This window comes from Grus americana, chromosome 9, assembly GCF_028858705.1.
Source record: "Grus americana isolate bGruAme1 chromosome 9, bGruAme1.mat, whole genome shotgun sequence".
NCBI lineage: Eukaryota > Metazoa > Chordata > Aves > Gruiformes > Gruidae > Grus > Grus americana.
Window position 1 is genome coordinate 6,226,692 of NC_072860.1, and position 23,274 is coordinate 6,249,965.

Here is a 23,274-nt window from a genome sequence, read left to right on the forward strand (position 1 = left end):
GTCACGCTAGAGAGCAAATCTGTCTTCAGCCCAGAATAATCCCCGGAGAAGGCATTAGCAGCAGCAAGTTAACACCCATTCTGACCATTCTGGACTTCTCTGAAACAACTGCTACCACTGATCAAGAGACTGCTGTCACAGCACTGGTGTTGGCAGAGGAATGAGGTCTTGGAGAACGCACTGTTACGGGTCACTCTCCTCTTTGATACAGGTGCCACAGGAACATCCCTTATTAAACTGACCCCTTGACTTACATATCTACAATCTCAATTTCATTTCCAAGCTTAAAATCAATTACTGAAAGAAAAAGTTCCATTTAGAAAACACTCACTTGAGTCCCAGCAATATTCCTAAACCCCACTACTACCTATTTTTGGCATGCGCAGCTACAACACTGTGAACCACAGTGAGTTAAGAACAGCAACATGAACATCCATGAAACAGATCACATGAAAGTAATGTTACTTCAGGAAATCTAAAGGTATACAGACCACACATGTGTGTGTGTACATTCCTACATGTAACAATATATGTATACACACACGTATACAATGAAAATTCTCATTGATTACACTTACAAGGTTGTTTCTATTTCTCTGTAATTAAAGATTGCAGCCTTATATTCTTCAAAAAGAAAATACTGCAGCTGACGCCAGAGAACTAAATAAAACCAGTTGGTTCATAACCTTCTTGAAACAATTCCCCAGAAGGTCCGTTATTAATTCATTTGGAGATTCGTTGTATGTTCAACTGAATTTTTAATCAAGTTCTTTTGCTGATTTAAAGGTATCTTATGGAAATATGATTACATCTAGTGTATTATCTGTTTGTGCTTTAACACCATCAACAGTAAATATTCTAAAATCTGCCTTTTTTTGTTCGTTTGTTGTGGGTTTTTTTAAGCCAGAGGTTTTAATTCAAATTTGCACAATTTCATATATTATTCTTTGACTTGCTATTATGTGATATTATAATTTAATAAGCCACCACACTTCCCTGACTTTTCTTTTACTTTATTAATATAAAAAGCATAAGTGATCAAGTAAAATTTGATAGTAACAAAGCACTGCATTGTTGGAACACATTGCTATTTTGCTTGCCTTTTGGCTAGTACTAATTCTATGATTTCCAATCCTGTTAATGTAAGCGATTGGATCCTAATCTTATTCTTTTCATTCTGATACTACCCTTTTACTAACGAAACTGTATGTATCGACGGTGCAGCCAAAGAGCAAGGTGAAAAGAAAAGCAATTTCAAATGTCATATATTTGGAAAATTGGGTGTTAGGCACCTGAATGAAGTCACTTGTGCTCTAGGTGAAAATACTCAATCCAGCTCACATTAGCAGAGTGCTATCCATCTGACACGTTTTGTTCCCACTACAAACACTGCATTTATGAACCCTGTTGGTGGTTTCAGCAGAAATGGATGAATATTGGCTTGAGCCAAAGCACAATGAAATGAAAAGAACAATGGCAGTGAATTAAACAGCCTCAGAATCAGGACTAGGAAACAACTATGTTCTCAATAGTGACAATTCCGTAACAGTGTAGACAGACAATGCAGAGAAACATGCACAAGCTTGCAAGGTTACTGCATGTGTCCTTGTTCTTGGGTAACTACAGGACTTCAAAAGTTTTTGAGACTAAAAAGCATTCAAAATACTAAATAATATTTAGATAGCGTCCACAGGCACCAATATCAAAGAACTGTCAATTCTTCCTGTTTCTCCTCAAGCTTACAATCAATGTATTTTCTTTTTCCTCTAAAAGCATGCTAAAATTAAACAAAACTCACTTTTTGTGAGTACCAAAAAAACCCGCCACCCAAACTTGATAGCTATGTTGTTTCTGGAATCCACTTTCTCTTTTCCCCTGCCCTTTTCTTTTCAAAACTTTAAGAGTCTACAGAATGTAGAATCAAGAAGGTATTACAACAAGCTAAATAATGGTTTAGACAAAGAAAAGGGAACCATCAATTTTTGCAGACATCCATTTCCACAGTCACAGTAGTAAAATCGTAACTATGGCTCATTTAGCTGTGTAGTAAAATGTAGTATTGCCAATATACAAGGAAGTTGTAACAACAGTTTTGAAAGAAAAAAATGCACTGAGTATCCTGAATAAAGCATCAGAACAGCAAACTTCAATGGCTAATTAAATTTCTTCCTAATCTACATGACTGTCTATGCAATTTATTGATTGCTAAACAAAATAAAGGAAAGTAATGTTGTTCTACCTCACAGGCAGGTGTCTTGTTAGGTCTTAAAGTAGCTGTGCAATAAATTCCCATGTGTTAACAACCTGTGGTCTGTACAACAGTCAGTAGCACAGTCGTGTACATTTTTACAGGAAGTGATACTACAGCTTTTTTTTTCTGTTCAGCATGTTTAGAAAATAAAAGACAGATTGTATAGAAGCATGCAGTTCATGCTTAGACACACATAGAATATATTCTGGACTACAAAAATACCTTATGTTCTGTTGAAAAACGTTTAATATTTGATCTACTTCTGTTTGTCAGATGTTTATGACGGATGAGTTTGAATAAGCTTATTTCAGACCAGTATCAGTACTTTACAGATACCATCTTAAAAAAATCAAGTACCATGTGAACATTAGTGTCATACTGTCCACAATTATTGGTAATGCTCTAATCTACATATCCAACTTCAGACAATAAAGCAATACTTCAGCAATAAAGCAAGATTTTAACCAATATTAATAAAAATGCTTACACTTTTGCTGAATTGAAATCTGTATGATTGAGTTCACTGAACATTAAAAATCATTGAAATGATGAACAGAACGTCTTCTGATACTAGGTATAGTTACTTACTTTGGCATTTTCTTCTGTATTTAGTTTATTACCCTTTAACAGAATAATCTTGAAAGGGTTGGAAATATCCCATACACTCTGAGAAGAGAAACAAAGATACAAGTTCATTCTTAATCAATGGAACATATTGAGACCTATTTTATAAGCTAAGTATTTTTAGCAAAAATCATAAATACAAACTAAAAAAAGATGCATTTTTAAAAATATTAATTTGAAATCTTACAAAATAAATCGGTTATCTTAACCACAAGAGCATACAAGATACCCTAAAGAGGGCAAAAAAGTTAGAAAAAACACTTAGCTGAAACAGGGGGGTGGGGGTGAGAAAATACATTGAGTACTACTTGTTGACAACTCAGAATAACCCTTCAAATTTATTCCTCGTTCTGAATATACACAGAGTGTAATAGAGTAAAGTCTGTCCACATTTCTTAGAATGACAGTACACAAATTCTAACTGTGCTCTACGGCCGTAAGTTTAGCAATGAAGGAAGCACCATATTAAAAGAAAAGTTAGCTGTACATTATGGCAGAAGTTGCCATCATTTGAAGTGGCAACACCATGCAAGATATCTGGGCTAATACAAGAGAACACAGACCACTACTACCCAAGCTAGTGGAGCCTACACATTGTGTTGAAGCTGCAGGTTCTCTGCAATGCCTTCTACCAGTTGCTGGCAACAGATTATTACCTGCTCTTCTGAGTTGTGATTAAAAGTACAATCAACAGCAATGGAAAGGAGACAGTGGGGGGAGAAGGAGGATGGATGAGGCGAGGGAAAGTAAGAAGTTTCCAAAAAGCCTCAAGCTCTGCTATTGCTGATGTAAACCTTGTAAGCACCAGGAGGCTCCAAGTAGACCCAGGTGACCTCCACTGGAAAACAGCAGTAGTAGCAAAATCCCAAGCATTGTGACTTATATTCCACAAGTCACTGTTCCTTTTAGGTATTAAGATATTCTCCATATCAACTTACAGTTGTTGTTCTTGTTTTTTTTGGCGGCAGAGGAAGAGGAAGGTTGGATGATTTTCGGTTTATGGCAGCTTCTATGGCAATCATCTCCTGCTCACACATTTTCTTTATGGTGCAACACTCAACTAAAGTCAGCTGAGGAAGAGTCCTGTTCATCACACAGTTGCGTATGTACTAAAAGCCCATGGAAAACAGTTGTTATCAGCTAACAGACTATTCTACAGCAACTTTCAAAACAAAGAAATGAGTAATACATTACAGAGATACAAAGGAAATGGTGCAAGCGTATTTTACAATTTGAGGGCTGCAGACATGAGGAGGAAGTGTATTACTGTTCAGCATAGCTGACCATCCAATGGCACAAGAAGCAAGGTCAAATTTTGGCCAAGGCACCAGAGAACTGTTATGGTAAGTTCCAAAGAACTTTATGTACCTGAAACTGAATTAATGGGTGATCACCAAAAACATATTCTAGCCTTCCGCTAACTTGCAGCACATAGTCAGCAGGATCAACTTCCTCGTCTTCTCTTCCATGGATAGTCAAACGTTTTCGGATTGCCAGCTCATTCAGCTTGATGGGATTCATGTTAGGCGACACTTGAAAACTAAAAACATCCTAACAAAACACAAACAGGAATACTGAACGTCAAACTAGTCACAGTCAGATGTAGAAGGCTTAAATGGCAGCATACACAATATAATCAGTAGAAATACTTAACTGACAGAAACAGTCTATTTTAAGACAGTTAACGTCTACATCTTCAGGGCAATCAGAGCAATAGTCACCCTAGAAGCTGCAAAATGATGAATTCCCAAAGAAGTACTTTTAACAACACAGAACTTTATCTAATTGATTCGGCAGTGATTTAAAGACTTCTAGATCAGAATATCGATCTGGAAGCTTGTATTTTAGAATGTGAATGAGGGAGACAACAGACCATGAATACATTTCAAGGTATTTAACAGTACTAGATACGTTAATTTTTCTTCTTTCTGGCTATTAGTAAGTTATACTCTTTCTAGATATCACTGTACTCAGAAGAAAAAGAAAGCTTCAAGTATAACAGTTTCTGCTGCTTTATGTACAAAAACACCACCTTATTTGGAAGAGTGCAGAAAAGAGGGATAGCAGCCAATAACTGTAGCATTATGAATACAACATGAAAGACTCTGCATTCAAAGAAATTTTTAAATCAAACCTTTAGAGGCTATCTACGTATTTCCAAAGTATCTCTAATTTTGATGTGTTTTAAAAAGGTAAAAGAAGTTACTTTCTTTTTTAAATTTAAAAAAAAAAAGGTTTAAATTAAAGTTCCTAATGTAAAAGGTCTTCTGTGAAATCTTTCATCTCCCTTAATAGACCACATTATGCTCCGCACATGTTTATTTGCAAAGGTTGATTCAGCAAGTTCTGGGTTTTTTTATTTTTATTTACAGACACACACACTCCTGAAGATGTAAGCATTCTAAAAGGAGATATGTACAAATGTGAAGTGCTGTCTGGCTTACCTTCTATATATAAAAAAAAAAAAAAGCACAAGTCAAAAGAAGTTTACTGGTAAGAAACAAAGCTGCCCTAGTTGAAAAATCTAACTCTAAAGTCAGGCAAAATTAATTCTCTATTTTCTCAGTTTCTGCATGGTTCCCAACAGCTTCCCCCTTTCAGAAAGCTGCCAAACTGTGAAGGCTTTCTTCTCCTAACATAACTGGTAGTGGGTAGACAGGGAATGACACTTTTTTTCCCCAGGAAGCTGGTGCTCTATGACAGCTGCCTTACTTCCAAATTGTAGGTCTTCACATGTATGACACAGAAATGGGGATCGGTTTCTTCCTTCTACTCCAGAGACAGTTAGGTAGCTTTTACAGCTCGCCCACGCATTCTAGACAAAAAGTAATTCAATATTCCTTTCTCTCAATCTTGCGGTGTTCCTACTGAAAGAACACAACAGTCCCCATATCTTCCTATTTACTTCTCCTGAAATGATTCCGGTACTCAGTGCAAGGAGTAAAGGCTGAAACAGAGTTTACCGCTCTAAAAAGCGGCTCGGATTGGAGCTGTTAATCGCTTTGAAGGTCAGAACTGGCAGCAGAAACATTCAAAACATTTGAAATGTCAGCAGCCTAAGCTATTACAGTGGCAGGCAAATACATTCTGCAGCAACGTGAACTTTTGCACTGCTTTTGTACTGTTATCATATGCATATACATACAATATCTTAATTAAAAGCTGACAAACACACAGATATTCTCACTCCTGGAAATCTACAAGTCTTCCACTAAGCCAAAGAGGACTGGAAAAAGGTTTTGTCATAAAAACACCTATGCATCCAACATCAACTAGTGTTACCGGTGACACAACTTAGTATTCATCTCTGCATTTAATGTTTCCAGAGCCAGGTATGATTTTACCTGCTTGGATTTTTTATTTTTTAAGTTAAAAAAGATAGTATCAGAAATAATATAGTTTTGTAAATAAAATAACCTGAGTCATTAGAAAATCAGTATGTAGCACCTGAGTCATTACAAAATCAGTATGTAGCACCTGAGTCAAGATGGACACCAAATATAGCCTGATATATTTACAAACCTGTGAGATTTTAAGGTTTCCAACACTGATCCCTCACTGTTATCCAAAAGAACATAGTGCAAAAATGAATACTGGGAATTCTGGACTTAAGTAGAATCATAGCAACTTCAACATTAAAAAAATGAAGCTAAATCATTTAAGTGGAAACTAAAGAGGGTTTTAAGTATGCTATGGATTTGTTGGCTGAAACAAAAAGGTAACTCTAAGTCTCAGTGTTTTATTTGCCTATATGCATGTCTAGCATAGGGAATGCTACTTCCTCTTTTTTAAATACGTATTGCTCAACCTTATTAGCAGATCAACCCCACAGATGTTCAACAATGAATTACACACAAAGAGAAGTGTGTTGAATATGGTGCCTCCCAATTCACCAGCATCCCCTGAGCCTAAAATTGAACGCTAGTGAAGCAACACAGTAACAGTTGGCCAAAAAAGTCCTGACAACTTTGAATTATGTTTTATATTTAAACGAACAAGAAATAATATAGAATATACAAGTTGTACATTTTTACTTTAGAAGTAGAACTCTAATTTGACTTTAGAAGCTCAGTTCACAACTGTAGGTTCGCATTCTCACTTTCGTTCAAGAATCAAGGACCCTGGTGAAAAAATTTATATTTTAAAACTAACACCAGAATGTTATTATTCTATTTCATTTACATCCTTGATCAATCACATGCTAATTCAGATCAGGATCAAGAACAGTACATGAAATGTGATGAACAACCATTCCTACCTGGCAGTTATCAAAATGAACAGCCACTACAAGATTTCCACTGTAGAGCTTATCTTGGAAGCTCTCTGGGATAACGGCTTCCTGTTCTGGTGGGTAAGTGTGCTTTAACCATTCCATCCAGGAGAGTCCCACAAGTGACTGAATCTTTTCCTCGCTGATTCTCCGCATTTTAGCTCGGAAGTCATTCACTTCAGGATCTTGTAAGGCGTCGAACTCATGGAGACCTGAAAGAATTCAAGCAAGCAAAAGGATACATACCTGTACAAATACTGCCCATCTATTTACCATCCCACTCAAACCTTTACTATCTTTAAGTTAAGGTTACATAAGTGGTTTTCTTCAAACATCCCATAAAAAAAATGGGTGCTCAAAAGTGAGTTGGGTTCTACTGCCCTGTTCATCAGTGGACTTCCAAACTTACTTGCACAATTCCCACGCAATCTGGCATGAGAGTTTAGTTTAAACAGCAAGAATCAAGGCCTCTCTTGCGCACTATTAAATGGAAAAGCCAACCTCACCCCAAATTAAAGATAGTTTGGCAGGCTTTAAGTCTCTCCTCACAAGAGCAAAAGCAAAGAAAGCAGTGTTTGCAAATTGTTTGTTTTTAATCCCACAGAAAGATGGCATAATCTTTTTTATTTTCTTTAAAAGTCAAAAAAGAAAGATAGTAGGACCATAGATACATTTATTCTTGAATTTTCCTTGTGATTAAAATTGTCTCCTCAAGTGAAAATGACAGGACTGAAATTTCAACCAATCCAAGACCAGTGAAGTTCCTTTTACAAAATATGTAAAGAAAGAACACACAGTGGAGAGTCCACACAGCTGTGATTCTTCGGTACTTCAGGAAGTATAGGGCCTGCAAGTGTTTCTTTCTTTTCTCCTGAACTTTGAATGACAATGTCCAAATTTCACGAAGCACTGAACACCTTTTGAGAACAAAACACTAAGTTTAGAAGCTTAGACAGGAATACATTTTTTGCACTGCTGAGGTACAGAATGGGGGCTGTGTAAGGAAGGCTCTTGCACAGCTATAATAAGCAAAAAACTCAATCAAAGAATGTGAATCTCCCAGAATATGTCAGAATATGTCTGAATGGTTAAACTGGCTAACTGTTTCCATTGTCAGTTTTAACAAATAGGCAGACAGTGTACTGCTGAAATCTAAACAAAACCTGCACTCTTTATAAAAGAGCTAACAATGGTTCATTGTTTTAAAACAAGAGGTATGACCTCACACAACCCTGTCAATCTTGATTATATAACCAAGCAGAGTAGATTTAATAGCTGAAAATTCTGAAATAACATCAAGAACAAGTTACTGTGAAACCTTTAAAAATAGCTGTTCATTGTTTGCTGAAAATCAGTGCCACAATTGAGAGCAAAAACAAGAATCATATTGTTAACCAACTCAGAAACCACGTATAACAAAACCATCATCATTTCTAGTTCCTTCTGTGTATCCAGTTTGCTGTTAGGCTATTTAGAACAACACTTCTAAGGGATTATGCTTTCCTCCAGCAAGAAAAATATTATAGATTTTTCCCTCATCCAGCAAGATAAAATTTGCTCTTGACTGATGTTGTAATACAATACAGAAAGTAGCTTTCAACAACTTTCAAATGTTTCATCTTGAGTATATAAATTCTTTTAAACTACATCAGTATTAGTTTGAGAAAGGGAAATTCCATCAGGGAAATACTTTTTAATATTTTTGTTTAAATTTTTCCACTGTTACCTGCCCAGTTGAGATCCTCATACAAAACAAAGTTTACCCTCATTTTTCAAAAAAACTAAATGTAATTACCTTTGCCTATAAGGACACCTATTTTGGAATCCAACTTTTCTCCTGGATCACAATTCCTTGTCACTAGTTTAAGGACAGGAAGAAAGGGTCTAACATCACAAAGTCTCCGTGTTTCATCCTCTAATTCTTCATGTACGGCAGTCTGATTCACGCATGAGAACATGTAAGAGTCAATCTCCATGAGGAGATGAAAGAGTGGATAAGCATGTGCCTGCTTCCATAACAGCTGCAAAGAAACAAATAAATAGATGAAGCAAAACAAGAAAGCAGGGACATATCTCATGGCACTGAAGGTAACATTAATTTCCATTTATGTTCCCAAAAGAACGTAAGAGTAACATGTTTGCTAACTTGGTTCATTTTTTTCCCTATTTATCATACATTTACTTTGTCATCTTTGTAGTCTCTATTTTGAGGTTATTTTTAAGAAGCAACTTGTGTGCATAAATATCCCAGGGGTAAAAAACACATAGGGACAAGTACTATGAGGAGATGAGAGAAGAGCAGCGCTAACCCTCATCCTGATGCTTATCCTGGGATTGACCCACTATGGTCCTATTTGCAGTAAAGCTGCAGGGCCACGGCTGTCACTACAGTAACAAAGCACTTGATGATTTTGGAGGCAGATGTTCTTGGCACCGACCAGCAAACTGTCACTCTCCATCCATTCCTATAGCTTCCTACCAAAATCCTTCTCCCTCAAGACACATCTATACTTTCTTTTTCCAGTAATTATTGAAATACGTAGGCAACAAGTCCCCACTATGGAACAATTCCTGAGTAACAATAAAAAATCCCTGTAGTCTGGAGAACCTTAAAGTAAATTTATTTGAAAATTACTGGCAGGTCTCTAAGACATGTAAGTCACCCACAGAACACTAAATAATGCTTTACTGAGCTGAATACTTAAGTAACGGATTACACCTTAACTAACACCAATGTATCAAATACATAAAATATATCAAATCCTTAGCAGAAATCAAAATTGGAAGTAAAAAGATCTCTCCTGACCTAAATAGTATTCAAATCTTTATTTGTGAGATTATTTTTGTCCTAATTTTTAAAGTTTACATTTTATGGATTTGTTTCTGAAACTTACTTTGAAACAGGAACTGCAGGATCAATAATGCAATGGCAAAAACCTCTTCTCAAACAACTGAAGCTGAACTGAACTCCTTTTTGCTGAACTGAACATACCTGCATGTATTTCATAGATTTGTACAAGGAATTCTGTCTTCCAGAAACGTATTTCAGTACATTTTGCCTAGCTGAGTGAAAGCTGAATCCAGCAACTACCTTTGGTGTAGCGCAAAAATTCCAACTTCAAGGGTATCAAAAGACTAATCTATTATTGCCTCTGTGTTATTATCCAACAGCTACTATATTGATTAAAAAGCTGTACCTTTTTATATTTTTTTCCCCCCTTCTGAGTTATCTAACTTCAATTTGCAGCTACTGGTACTTACTATATCCTTTAATGACTGTAACATTTAAAAAGCCACGAAGTCTCTGAAACTGACTTCCACTGAAAACATCCAAAGTACTGGCCTGCTAGAACTAGAAAGCCTACAGAAATGAAAAATTCTTCAGCCCTCAAATTACTGGCTATTTTTCTTCTTTTCTCTTATTTTAATCTTAACAGTTTCACGTACAAGATAAACTTGTCGTATTTGCTCTCAAGTCCTCTATTTATACATCCAAGGGTCCACAAATCAGGCCTTGTCACAGCAATGTGGGGGGAGCAAAGCTACTAACCCAGTATGTCAGTCGTCATTATTGTTTTGTTTACAAATACAGTGATTTCCACGAAAGACCTCTGCAGTTATCATCAACATTCCTTCTCTTTGAAAAACAGCTAAGATGCTACAAACAGGTACTGTTGATATTTAAGTTTCAATGCGTCACAACCATCAAGAAAACCAGACGATTTAGTTCAAGACCCATATTGTTGTCACCTACACTTGACTTTTTAAAATTCCTTATCAGTTGAAATCACTATCAGCTATTCCATTATCTTACCCACCAAGCAACCTGTAGTTGCCCAGTTTACCCTTTTACTGAAACAACAATTATATTTTTCCAGTCAGAACTACTTCAAGTATTTGAGTGTAGCCCAAAACTTCACTTCAATTTATAGAGGCACTCTCATTTCTTCTGAAATACTAAGTGGTCCACTCCATAAAAAAAATGCTTCAGTGCCTAGAAGGTTTCATATTAAGAGTACAATAAATAATATGAAGCTACTACTGATGCAAAGAAAATAATTTCTCTAAACAAGTGAATACTGTCAGACCTAATAGGAATGAAAAACAGTGTACTTATTTACTAGGCAATGCAATAGAATGAGAAATCACACTTCTTTATTCTCTTTTAGAACTTTATTATGCTTAAGGAGCAGATTACTTCGTGTTGCAATTCATCCACTATCTAATTCCACAGTAACTTGACTACATGCCCTCACATGGCCAATATCTGATGAAAGGTTAGTAGACTGTTCTTTAATATCTGCGGTTATTTCCTTACATACTCCCTTTCCTTTGAGTATTCCCTCACTTTTTAAGTGACGCCCTAACGAAGCCCCTGTACACAACCTTTAAGTGACATACATAGTTTTTAAAGCATCTATCTTTGCTGTCAATCAAAAGAAGCAGGAACACAATGTGTGACTTCTATATTAAAAATCAAATTAGACACAGCATCTCCTGTTCACACACTAATCAGAGAAATGTTAAATCAATGTACAATGTATTACCATTGTGTTAAAAAAGGTTCAGATGTAGCAACACAGTACTAATATAGACCTACTAGAATAATCTCTGCTGAAGTGTAACCATCAGCAAGAAATAATTTCTCCAAACCTTGCCCTCTGTCCAAAAACATTCCAAACCCTCACACACATATACATCTTTATTAATCAATCTGCTATGTATGCGCCTTCAATACATTGTTTTTTATGCCTACTCAAATTCATTATTTGATTTGCCAAAAGGCATATAAAAATTAGAAACAGCACTCATTCCAAATACAAGCTAACTTTTAAGTTAATTGACCATTTGCTATTACCTGTTTAATATGAGATATGGTGGCATCTCGAGGGACATCCAGGTTGATGTAGATTCCAGTGGGCAACAGGAAGTCCACAGATATTGAGCCATCAGCACCAATCTGTGAATCCACTGCCCAGATGTCAAGGCTGTCTGTCACGGCAGGAGGCATTATGGAATCTCAATAATATCATAACCACATGGCCTTAGGGGGAAAAAAAAATTATTAAGATTCAGTATACTTAACCTTCTATAATTAGACACACATTTTAAAGCCTTTGGAAAGTTTACATAAGCCTGCTTGTACAGCTCGGTTTCCAAGTCTGGGATCTCAAATGCCAGTATTGCAAACACATAAGCATAGTTTTATACTCATTAATTCTATTTAGTATAATAAAAGCACTTGCCTGGTAAAGCATTATTGTTGAGATGTTTATATCATAAAGTAATAAGAGAAAAAACCTAACTAATTAGAGGTTAGAAATCCATTTTAGATTCTCTCTAAAACATAAAATACAATCAAAGCAAACTTCTTGGATGAAGCATGGCAATATTTAATATGAAAACACATGATCGATTTCATAATTTTGTTTTTGGAAATTTCCTGTTAGCTGTCCACAAATGCAGCCAGAGTGACACACTCAACTTGACAGTCCATATTAATAGCAGGAAAATCATCTTCAATGCTATTAGAAAGTGACATTTTCCTCTAAAGACATTTATCTCAACTTACTCTCACCCTTAAAGATCATCTCCTATGAATTCAACCCACTGTCTAAACTACATCCCTCTGTGTAATCTACAAGACATTTTATTTACTCTTAATGCTACCACTAGCTTTTCTGACCTTCCAATTCTTATCTTTTGATTACCACTCACTAAAGAGGTGTTTTCCTTTCAATCGCTATTCACTGAAATATTTACCTTCCTCTTCATCCAGACAATGCTCTTCAACAGACAAAGGGATGGGAAGTGTTGTAAAACACTATTGTAAAGCACTTTTATAATAAAGACAAGTTACCCCTACACCTTTCTAATTCTTGCTGGACATCACGAGATGTGGAACATCACCATTTGTAAAAAATAAGCCAGAATGTGCAACTCTACTACTATTACAGCTTTCCACTACTTTTATCACTCCTTCCCTTCTCTTCCAGATCCTTTCCCTGCTCTGAAACCAGGCCTATTCTGCTTAACTGAAGCAGCACCAGCTGCTACAGCACCAGCAGAAAAAGCAGGATGTAACCAATACACTGGGTTGCTGTTCTTTATACATCACAGAGCAAATTCAAACAAGATCATTGGCAAAGGAAAAGGAAAAAAAAAAAAAAGCACAACAGCCTTCTGAAATCCAATCACTACTGCTGACCACATTGCTAAAAAGTCTATTTGACACAGAATATTCTCCCCTTTGGTAAGACACTAGGCAACATCCATTATCAAAAAATCCTTTCTACAGGTGCTAAACCTACAAAGATATACCTAGATACAGGACAAGATTGCTTACATTGGTCATGCCACAGAATTACAGATAATTATCATGCTGTGCAAACTTCCCAAATGTATATGCATTTATGAATACAGCTTTTCAATCCCAAAGCACTTTATTACTATTCACCCCCCCCCCAAAACAAGCAACTAGGAAATCTTTTTATAATGCACTATAGTTGAACCCACCACAAAACTCCAGGAGACCAACTACATCATAACAAAGGTGTTTTGTTCCCTTCCCTCTCTAGCTTATATCTTTTCTTCATAAAACAACATAGTTTGAGAAAAATCACACCACCAGCTACTAAATCCAAACTTTATGATATGCAGGAGTTAACACTTGATTTACAGCAAGTTAAATTTGACATTCTTATTTCAGAAATTTAACGCTTAAAATTGGTAGGCTTTTAAACCAAACAATTCATTGTCATACGCATCATCGTCCTTAACTGACAATAGAAATACAAAAGTGGTACTTCAGAAAGTCTCTTTGTAATCCCTTGCTTTATACAAACAGCTTGAAATAAAATAAATACATAAGCGAACAAGCATAGGGGAAAGCTGAATGTGCCTACAACAGATAATAGAATATGCCAACAGCACAAAAATCAACTACTACAGAAGTGTAACTCTGTATTGACAAGCAAGGTATTAATATTCTGTACATATTACAAAGGGCTGTTCAGTCCTAACTTTTACTGATCATCACTGTTAAACAAATAATACCATTTAAATCATCACTTTAAAATATTCACAGTCCATCTCTGCCTCATTCCTTAGTATTAGTTTCTATCCCTCCAGCTACCATAAATATATAAAATTGCTCATCTAACATTTGGAAAAATTCAGGAGATGAAAATCTCCAGTAGGGAAAGGGCTAGAAAGAACTGAAATCTCCTGAGGCTTACCAGTCACCAGTGGAATAGCAAGTCGAAAACCTGCCCAGCTAAGTACTCGAAGCAAACCAGCTATTTGGTACCACAGCTGAGCTACTATCAGCTTGCCAGCTCAAAGCTGCCTTAGATACGAGGCCACACTTAGGTCTCACCTCTAACTGCTATGTAAATACATTAAGTAATGAGACCCAAATAATTTCAAAACCTTTCCATTCAGCCTTAGCAAAGTTGTGAGCTCCCACACAAGCATGGCTGCTGCCAACACATCTTATTACCACACTAAGTATGCCGATCACTTAATATTTTGCTTGTACTAGATAAAAACATAGTAGAATTTTCATTAACAGCAAACAAAAAACCCTCTGCCTTTCAGAAAATACATAAGGAAAAAATATTTTTCCTTATTGGAAGCAACAGTTAGGGAGCTCTTATCACCATTATCGAATAATAGTTTATCATCATAAGGTCCTCATTCCCCAAATAAATCTACACTGCATCAGACTGAATCAAAACCAAAAAAAAATGGGGGATGGGGATGTAGTCCTGGTGACAATAAACAAATCAGATATGAAAATATTTTATCTTAACTACCAGATCTTTACAAATCCATCCTTCCATTCATCAAGGGTGTGGAAAGTTTGACATGGTGCATTATCTCTTAAAGTGTCTAAAGGAAAGAAGTAAAATTTAACCCCATCATGCAACACAGACTACACTATTAGAATAACACAGCACCTACCCAAAAAAATCTTGAGAAAACACGTAGTTCCTCACTACCAATCAGTATGGCTTTAACAAGATACTACTTAAATGGGATATTACTTCTTTCCTCCTATCCAGCTACTTTTACCCAGAAAATCTGGGCTGCAACTTTGTTGTAACTGAAATAGCAGACACAGAAAAATCATTTGAATTATGTAAAAATAAAGACTTTGCATACTTGGATGCATACACAGTCCATTTCTTCTTCTTCAGAAGGTAACTTCTGTGGTTATCACGGTAAAATTAAGTGGTATCGCCATTATAAAGCATCACTGTAACAAGTACAGCAGCAAGGAAAACATTAATCTTTGTAGTTATTTCATTCATAATTTCTATTTTAATTCAGCATAAGATCTTTTCTATTTTCACCCTCTTTTGGATGTTTTTTCCACAACATTTGCAATTGTTGAAACCACTTTAGTGCACCAATAATAGTATAAAATGTTCAAAGAAGCAAGACATAAAAATACTGCTACATACCCTATAACTTAGACACCACATAGAGTTACAAAGTTCTTCTAAATTACTTGTTTATAATTACGGACTTCCAACACAACCATCAGAATCTTTTGATATTCCATTTAAATTTTCCATTAAAAAGAGCGATCATCACACCAATCTGAGCATGCTATGAAGCTATTCTTGCTTTCAGGCACTTACTTAATTTCCTTCCTCAAGGAAACAGGTTAGTGTCTTTTACAGTTAGCACCCAGTTGCTACCAGTAGCTGACATCAGAGTGGTCAAAAAAGAACAAGTATTTATACTGAGAATAACACTGATTGCCAACGTAAGACGGCTGTGAGAATGAGTCATGGGCCAAACTGTAAAATGTGTGGTGGCAGTAGTGACTAACTAACAATATCACATCTAGTAACTGAAACAAAGGCAGAAAGCCATCTGGATTGGAGCAATAACACAAGAGACATTTTAAACAACTTCCAGCTAAAGGGAAAAATGAACAATCAAAATAATAATAAAAAGCTATTTCAGGCTGTTAACCTCATAGCTATTCTTGCCTACCGTCATGGTAAAAACAATTTCTCATACAAAAGAAGGAAGTAATTAAAACAGTACTTAATCTTGGCTACTCGAGTATGCAATCAATGATTATTTGAATTTAATAGTAGCAAAGCCCAATATGAAATGGTTTTTTAAGTCACAGGCATGTAGTATTGATAGACAGCAAACAAATCTTCCCATGTGAAGTATACATTTGCTCTAAACTTTGACTTGCACGTTGCAGACTCATGTATGTGTGTGCATATACACACACACACATACTCTCTCTCTCTTAATCTCAAACCCACTCAATTTGTATTTTAACAGACCAGCAGTTCTGAAAGAGCTGCTTAGAGTAATGGAAGGAAATGGAACACAGATTAGTAGAACATCTGCAAAATGAGAAGAGAAAGAAAATTTAACACTCATCTCTGTATTTATTTCACGTATAGAAACAAGAAGCCCTAAAACAACATTTCTCAAAGCCAGACAACTGCCTCCAATTCTCCTATCTATAAATCTGTGCATCTGGTACGTGCACCAAGCATTAAGGCTGAAGTAGAACTATCACTACAAGCCATCAACATCTACCTTGTAAGCCTCCACACTGTGCCATAATATGGTTTTCATCATACACTCCAAGTGAAGCTGAGCAATAAAATGCCATGCTCACTGACAGCTGGAGAGGAAAGCCTACAGCTTCCCTTCTGCTGCCCCTACCCTGGGCTGCCCAGTCCTACTCCCCTGCCTTGCACCCACTTCAGCACATGTGAAGTCTCCTCATGAATTTTTTAGCTTACCATCTAGGTGGAATCAATGAGTAATTTTCTTTCACATTATCTAGTTGAATACAGTCATAGGAAGGATCTAAGGACTGCCAGAGCCTCTAAAAAGGGAGGAATGGACACAGGATCTTCTCTTTTCATCAGCAGCAACCCTCCAGATTGTGTCATACTGCTTCAGGTAACTACAGCCTCAAGATGCAGTTTTACAACTGGCTAAAACTGATAGATCATACTGCCCTTCCTGTCAGCAAGATCAGAGCACTGATCCAACTGAGATTTTATGTATTTCTCTTCTTTAAAGTGAGTTTTCACCCAAAACAGCTTTCTAAGCAGACGTGCTGCATGCACACAGAAAGAAGGTGGTGGTAACACTTAGCTGGGAACAGGGCAAGACCAGCAGCCCAGATTTTGAGCAACTTACACAACACATGAAATAACACTTTCATTTACTTTCAACAGGGAGAAAGAATTTCCAAATAAAAGACAATTAAAATTCTAAATGGCTAAAGCAAAATGAATAGTGCACACTAACATAGTTCCAGCTAGGTACAAGGGGAGGTAGGAATCTAGCAAATGTCACGTAGTATGTTATGCAGTAAGTTACATAGATTTTCATCACTGATGTCTTCCATAAACACTCACTTGTCTTGACATTGCTTCACCAACAGACCAGACTGTCTGTTGATGACTGTCTGTTTCACCATAGAAGCATTGTAAGCTATTTTTTTCTTCATTATGGATTCCTGCAGAGGCTGAGAATTTCCTCTGTGAAATCAATGTGAAAGTTATTTTAATTTTCTGTCTTTCCTCTGTATTGTGACCTTGATCACAACATAATCAGTCACCAGCAGAACCACTGGAACATTACACAGTATCAATTAACAAAACCCAGGCATTCAGAACATCCCCAAGAGTTACAAGACTTATCTCTTGGACTAAAGGACCAGTAGGGTTTCAGAAGCTGTGGTTACAAGTTGGGGTTGTGTTCCCTTACTAAGCCACGCACTCAGAAGCTATTCACATTTTGCTGAGAAGGCAGGCAAGACTAGTTTGTGGCAAACTCAATTCCACCATGACAACTTCAGGACAAGAGAGCACTAGGACCACCCAGCTGCAAAGGCTCTGCGCCACTGCTGTAAGAGTTGGTGAACTCACTTTTACCTGCACTGAGTAGCTAACTTGCTCATGTAAAGGAATGCAAATATCTGACATAAAACAGTGCTGACTAAGAAGATATGAAGGACAAAGCAAAGTGTGGGAGAGATTTCATAAGGTTATCCTGAAATTAAGAGCTGAATAAGAGCATGGTCAGAGAGCACGAGACTGTCTGGAGGCACTGCAAAAAATTAGACACAGAATTACAATGCAATAAACTTTCCTTTGAAAAATATTTATCATATAAGCAAAAGACCTAGCCTTTAAAAAGTATTCACAAATCCACATAGATTCTTATCAACACCCAATATTAATCTGTGTCAAGTAGGTTCTTCCAAAATAATTGTTGCATTCTTCAAAACGTTGAAGTTTCACACTATGTCATTGTTAGAAATTCTCCTTTACTTGTGAACTCACCACAAATCCCCTAACACTAATCCTTTGAGGTGTATTTTTTTATTAAAAGAACACCAATGTAAAATTCAATGCAATATTCAATCTATTATCCTGAAGCATAATCAAAAAGAATACTAATAAAAGACAAGTAAAAGAAGCTGCACGGAAGGTGGTAAATATAAACACCCACATAACACTGTGTTAGAGGAAAACTCTGATGCCCTGTTATCTCTCTCAGCATTTATTTTCCTGGGCTGCCTCATAGCACCACGAATATCAAGTCTTCGGACAATTCTTTAGAAGAGATATTGTACATCTGAAATGATGTCATCTATCCTTGAAATGTGGTTACAGTTCTGTCAGGACAAAATATGCATGCTGTCTCCCTAACAGAGTGCAAAACATTTTTTGGGGGGAGGGGGAGAAATCACTTGTGTATGTGAAGGTCAGTTTTCTTAAGAAATAAGTTTCTTTTACACCACCTCTTTCAAACGAGAGTGCATTTTAAGGACACATAAGTATCTACAGCTCTTAAGGTTAAATATAAACCTGGACTTATTTTTCTTTTCACTAAAAACATGAATATTTACATAAGGAACAAATATCAGAAACTAGCTTGTTATGATTATGGAAAACCTAAGAGCACTCTGCTTATCCAGATTTTTGCTTTATATAATAAGTTATTACAACTGTTAAACACCACATTCAAGATGACCACCACTGTGATCAATACAGCTTTTTATCTCCTGCTTGCTCTGTCATGTGGCAGTCAAGGGGCAAAAAAAAAAAAAAGTCTTGCAGCAGTGAAAGCAGTTGAAAAGGGCCACCCTATCCAGACACACAAGAACAGTGTTTAAACAATATCTTACTGTCCAGAACAGACTAGATGACAATCTGACCACAGTAATTTTCTAAGAAACAGCAGCAGAATATCACGTAGTTTAAGTAGGAGAAACACTAAGCACTTACACAATATAATCATTGTAATCGTTTTTCTAACTACGTAAACATCTAGTACTATAAAAAGATGAGCAAGCTATAAAGGAAATATTTGAGAACAAATAAGGGGAAAAAATCTAGCAGCAAAGATGGAAAACAAGTCAGAATATGCAGGAAGGTCTATGTCCTATGAAAATTAGCATTAAAAAAAAAATCAAAAGAAAAATTCCTCCTCCTCTATACTTGAAATATTTCTGATTTCTTCTGAAGACTCTGAAGTCAAATATGTACATTAGATCAGCGTACCAGTTCACGGCTCTGTAGAACTACATCCTCTTCTTTCTTTGTAACAAATTCACAGCTGCTGCCACAGCCTACGAGCCTACAGGTGCAGAACGACTGTTCTGCAGCCAACGCACTGGCAGCAGTTCCAGAGCATTGCATGGGACTCCCATCTTGCTGAGTTGCTCTGTGTTTATACTGACTATAACAGTATCTCTTCAGACACTAGCCTGACGCTCATTAAGTCACACTGTTTCCCACACGCAGCATCACCTTACCTTTAGCTCACTTTGAGGGCAGCCTACAGTCAGAAGCAGTGCTGTTATGCTTTTCCCCTTTCTTGGCTGCCCACCTCCCTAGCCACACAATGGAAAAACAATACGAACAAACATTACTAGTTTTCCATCGACTCAAGGAACAACCTGCCTCACCCTATGACAAGCAGGCACCATATCTGAAGCAAGGGTGGGGTGAGAACACTGTCATTACCCTCCAGCAGTAGTCACAGGGATGAAATTAGGTGTAACGTGGAATTGCAACCTAGGTTTTGTTTAAAGCCTTAATGCCACAGGAGAAAGCACCTATGCTAAGCAATGCATGTACTACTGAGAACTGTATCTTCTGTTCACTCGACCTCACAGTTCACATCGGATCAACAGTGACCCTCTTTTAAAGATGGGATCTAATGCACTGACAATTAAAGTTTATTCTGTATGTTATTTCATACTAGGCCACTGAAATTAATATTTCCCTAAAGAGAACCCACTCAGGGTTCTGGCCTTCTACAACTGCACAGGTGAATTTCAGTCTACACTGCTTAAAAATTTAAAAAGTAAATACAAACAACTTGATTATAAACAGAATGCCTAGATCGGAAAAGCTAAGATTTTTCCATTCCAGGAATGCAATGGTTATCTATCTACAATAGCAAAGATTTTAAGAATTCAAGACATCTACAGTGTAGTCTGGGAAGTTATTTTTAAAGATCATGTGATACTATAAACATTTCCCAGCAGTTTAGTTCAACTGCCACATGAGCTGGCCCTATGGAATGGAAAATTAAGTGTCCATTTAGTCAAGATTCCTCCAGAAATCAGAATAAAAATATCATCATTTAGCTTTCTAAAAATATCTATGTATAGAAAGCATGAAAGGCCTTATTTAAATGTCATTCCCTCACAGTGCTCAGACTGGTACCAAGAGTGGTGTCTCAGCTATTCAAGTCCAGATTCTCTCATTTTCCTCATGAAATATAGCTAAATTTTCACAAAGAGAATTTAATTAGGTTTTTTCCATGGTCCTTGATTATTTTGCCTGTTCATCTTCTGTAGCTTTATTCCTCTGCTGTACCCATAGCATTACGTGTTAGGTTTTAAAAACTGAAGCCAGGATGTTAAAACCACAATGAATGGAGTTTCTACTTTGATATTAATGCCTCTACATAAAAGTGGCCCAGATTTCAAGAAATGCTGAGTACCTGAATTTGCAATTGACTTCAACAGGAATTAGAGATAATAAATACAAACATGTTAACTGGTTTCAAATTAAAATTTAATTTAATTTTAAGCAACTTGATTTGAACAGATGGTTAGGTTAGATTAGATTACCTCTGGTCATCCCATCCTATGGAAATTATTCTATAATTCAATGAAAATGTAATTTTAAAACTAGCTGTAAATGAGATTATTGTCTTCAGAAAATTTTTCCTGCAAAATAAGTCTACAGGTAGAGAACAACACTATTAAAATGGTATTCCAGCCTTCGAAGACTTATCAGAACTGGTTTGAACAATGAGGATAAAAGGAAATTCTTACTCCTCATTACACTGTACTCAGGCAAGTAAACACAGTTCCCGCTCCCTCCAAAGATTATTCATTATGAATCAAACAAATGAATAAAACTTAAGTCCCAGGCTTCTGATAGACTTCGGACAATTCACAGGCAGCACATCATTCATAATGAATACAAAATACATAAGCAGCATACCACCTTCTCACAGCTAATTCATGACTATCCTTTGCTGTACCTTGAAATCACTATATAGATACATTAATATATATATATATAAATAAGGACTTTCAGGCCATCTTTTGTACAGTTAAAGTGAGTTGCAGGGAGAAGAAAAACTTTCACATTTAAATGCAACTGTCTGAAACTGTCTTTAGAAGCATTTGATCACAGATCACACTGAAGGTGGGGCCACTATACCAGAACATCCCCTTTCAGCTCACTGGAATCCAGTTCTGCATGGTCAAGAAAGGGGGGCAATATAAAGAAATGGAAGAAAACAGCAGATTAGATAAGTACTGTCATATAAGTAACCGTTAATTTGACACCTTGACCAACAGAGTCAGGGTGACAAGAAGGAGAAAAGCTCAAATGAAGTAAAAAGCCCAGACAAATAAGTCAGTATTCTGCGTCAGTTGGGCTGTGAGAACATACCTGGTACACACACCGTTAGGAAAATTTGTGAATAGCTCTCTTAGAGATTTTAGTAAGTTTTAAATAGCAGCAGGCAGAGTGGGACCTGACATGAAGCCCAACGCATTCTGTACAGCGTGCTCCAGGATAGTAAGATGAGACTGAAGAGTTGGGAGATTAGACCTGGTTAGTTCACAACCTATGTAATTCACTTTTGATAATCCAGCTCACTGTAGATATTTTACATACTAGGGGAAGGTTAGCATGAAACATTAGTATACGTTGAGTTGTAATATTAAAAAAAGACTCTACTGAACATTTAAATGATGGGATGCTCACATGGATATTTTAAACAAAACGACCAAAAAAAGCTTAACAAAAAAGGTGAATGGAACTGGCACAAGGGAAAAAAGAAGACAGGACAGTCAGATTGAAGGGGAAAGGAGGAGAAAGAGCTGCACCCTAACCCAGAATAAAGATGTCTTTTTAACACAGGTGAGTCAGTTTCCTACAAAGCTGCGTAACTGCTTGTGCCAGCAAAGTGCAGATGTAAACAGAAGCAAGATGAGTGGTGGAAGAAGAATGACAGTTTCTTCCAGCCCCAGGGCTAGCTTGCCATCTTACACGTTCTTAAGCTCATTCTAAAAAATGTACATAATACTACAGCCTAAAGGTCTGGCTTTATAACAGCCCAAGCTATTATTCAAAAGACTACATAATGTGTCTGTCACAAATCTGAAAAGATGCATTAATAATCTGGAGTTGTGCTGTTACTGATTTATTGTACTGAGTAATCTGTAGGGTCCCCATCTCCCCATTGCTATACAAGAATTTACAAGAATTCTTAATAGTCTAACAAAAAACCCCTATGAAATATTAAAGCAGTACGAGTTCTGCTCTCCAGTATTTTCTTGCCTGTTCTACCACTCAGAGTAGTTATTTGTTCCACTGTGAACAGGGAGGAAAGGAGAAGTAAACATGCCACTTACAAGACATTTAAGTATATAAATTGTTAGTATTTCCTCTCCTTTTGAATTGTACAAATGGACAAATTGTACAAATGGACTTAGACCATCAAATTTCACCAGCAGTTTCCTTCACCTATTAAAACATTACGTCTCTCAATTATGAGCCAGATGACTTTCTACTATAAAAAAAGTTAA

The 23,274-nt window shown here is 36.6% G+C and overlaps 1 protein-coding gene across 6 annotated transcripts in view; it reads right to left on the minus strand.

Annotated features, from left to right (window-relative positions):
* Positions 1-23,274, minus strand: part of PIK3CB (phosphatidylinositol-4,5-bisphosphate 3-kinase catalytic subunit beta) — a 111,188-nt gene that overhangs the window by 31,728 nt on the left and 56,186 nt on the right. For all 6 annotated transcript variants that reach the window (XM_054835216.1, XM_054835218.1, XM_054835215.1 and 3 more), the window contains 6 exons: positions 12,004-12,189; positions 8,941-9,166; positions 7,134-7,357; positions 4,244-4,426; positions 3,814-3,984; positions 2,840-2,917 (listed from right to left, as the gene is read on the minus strand). In XM_054835216.1, the coding sequence (XP_054691191.1) occupies positions 2,840-2,917; positions 3,814-3,984; positions 4,244-4,426; positions 7,134-7,357; positions 8,941-9,166; positions 12,004-12,156 (1,035 nt within the window). In that variant the 5' untranslated portion in view covers positions 12,157-12,189. The remainder of the gene's footprint in view (positions 1-2,839; positions 2,918-3,813; positions 3,985-4,243; positions 4,427-7,133; positions 7,358-8,940; positions 9,167-12,003; positions 12,190-23,274) is intronic.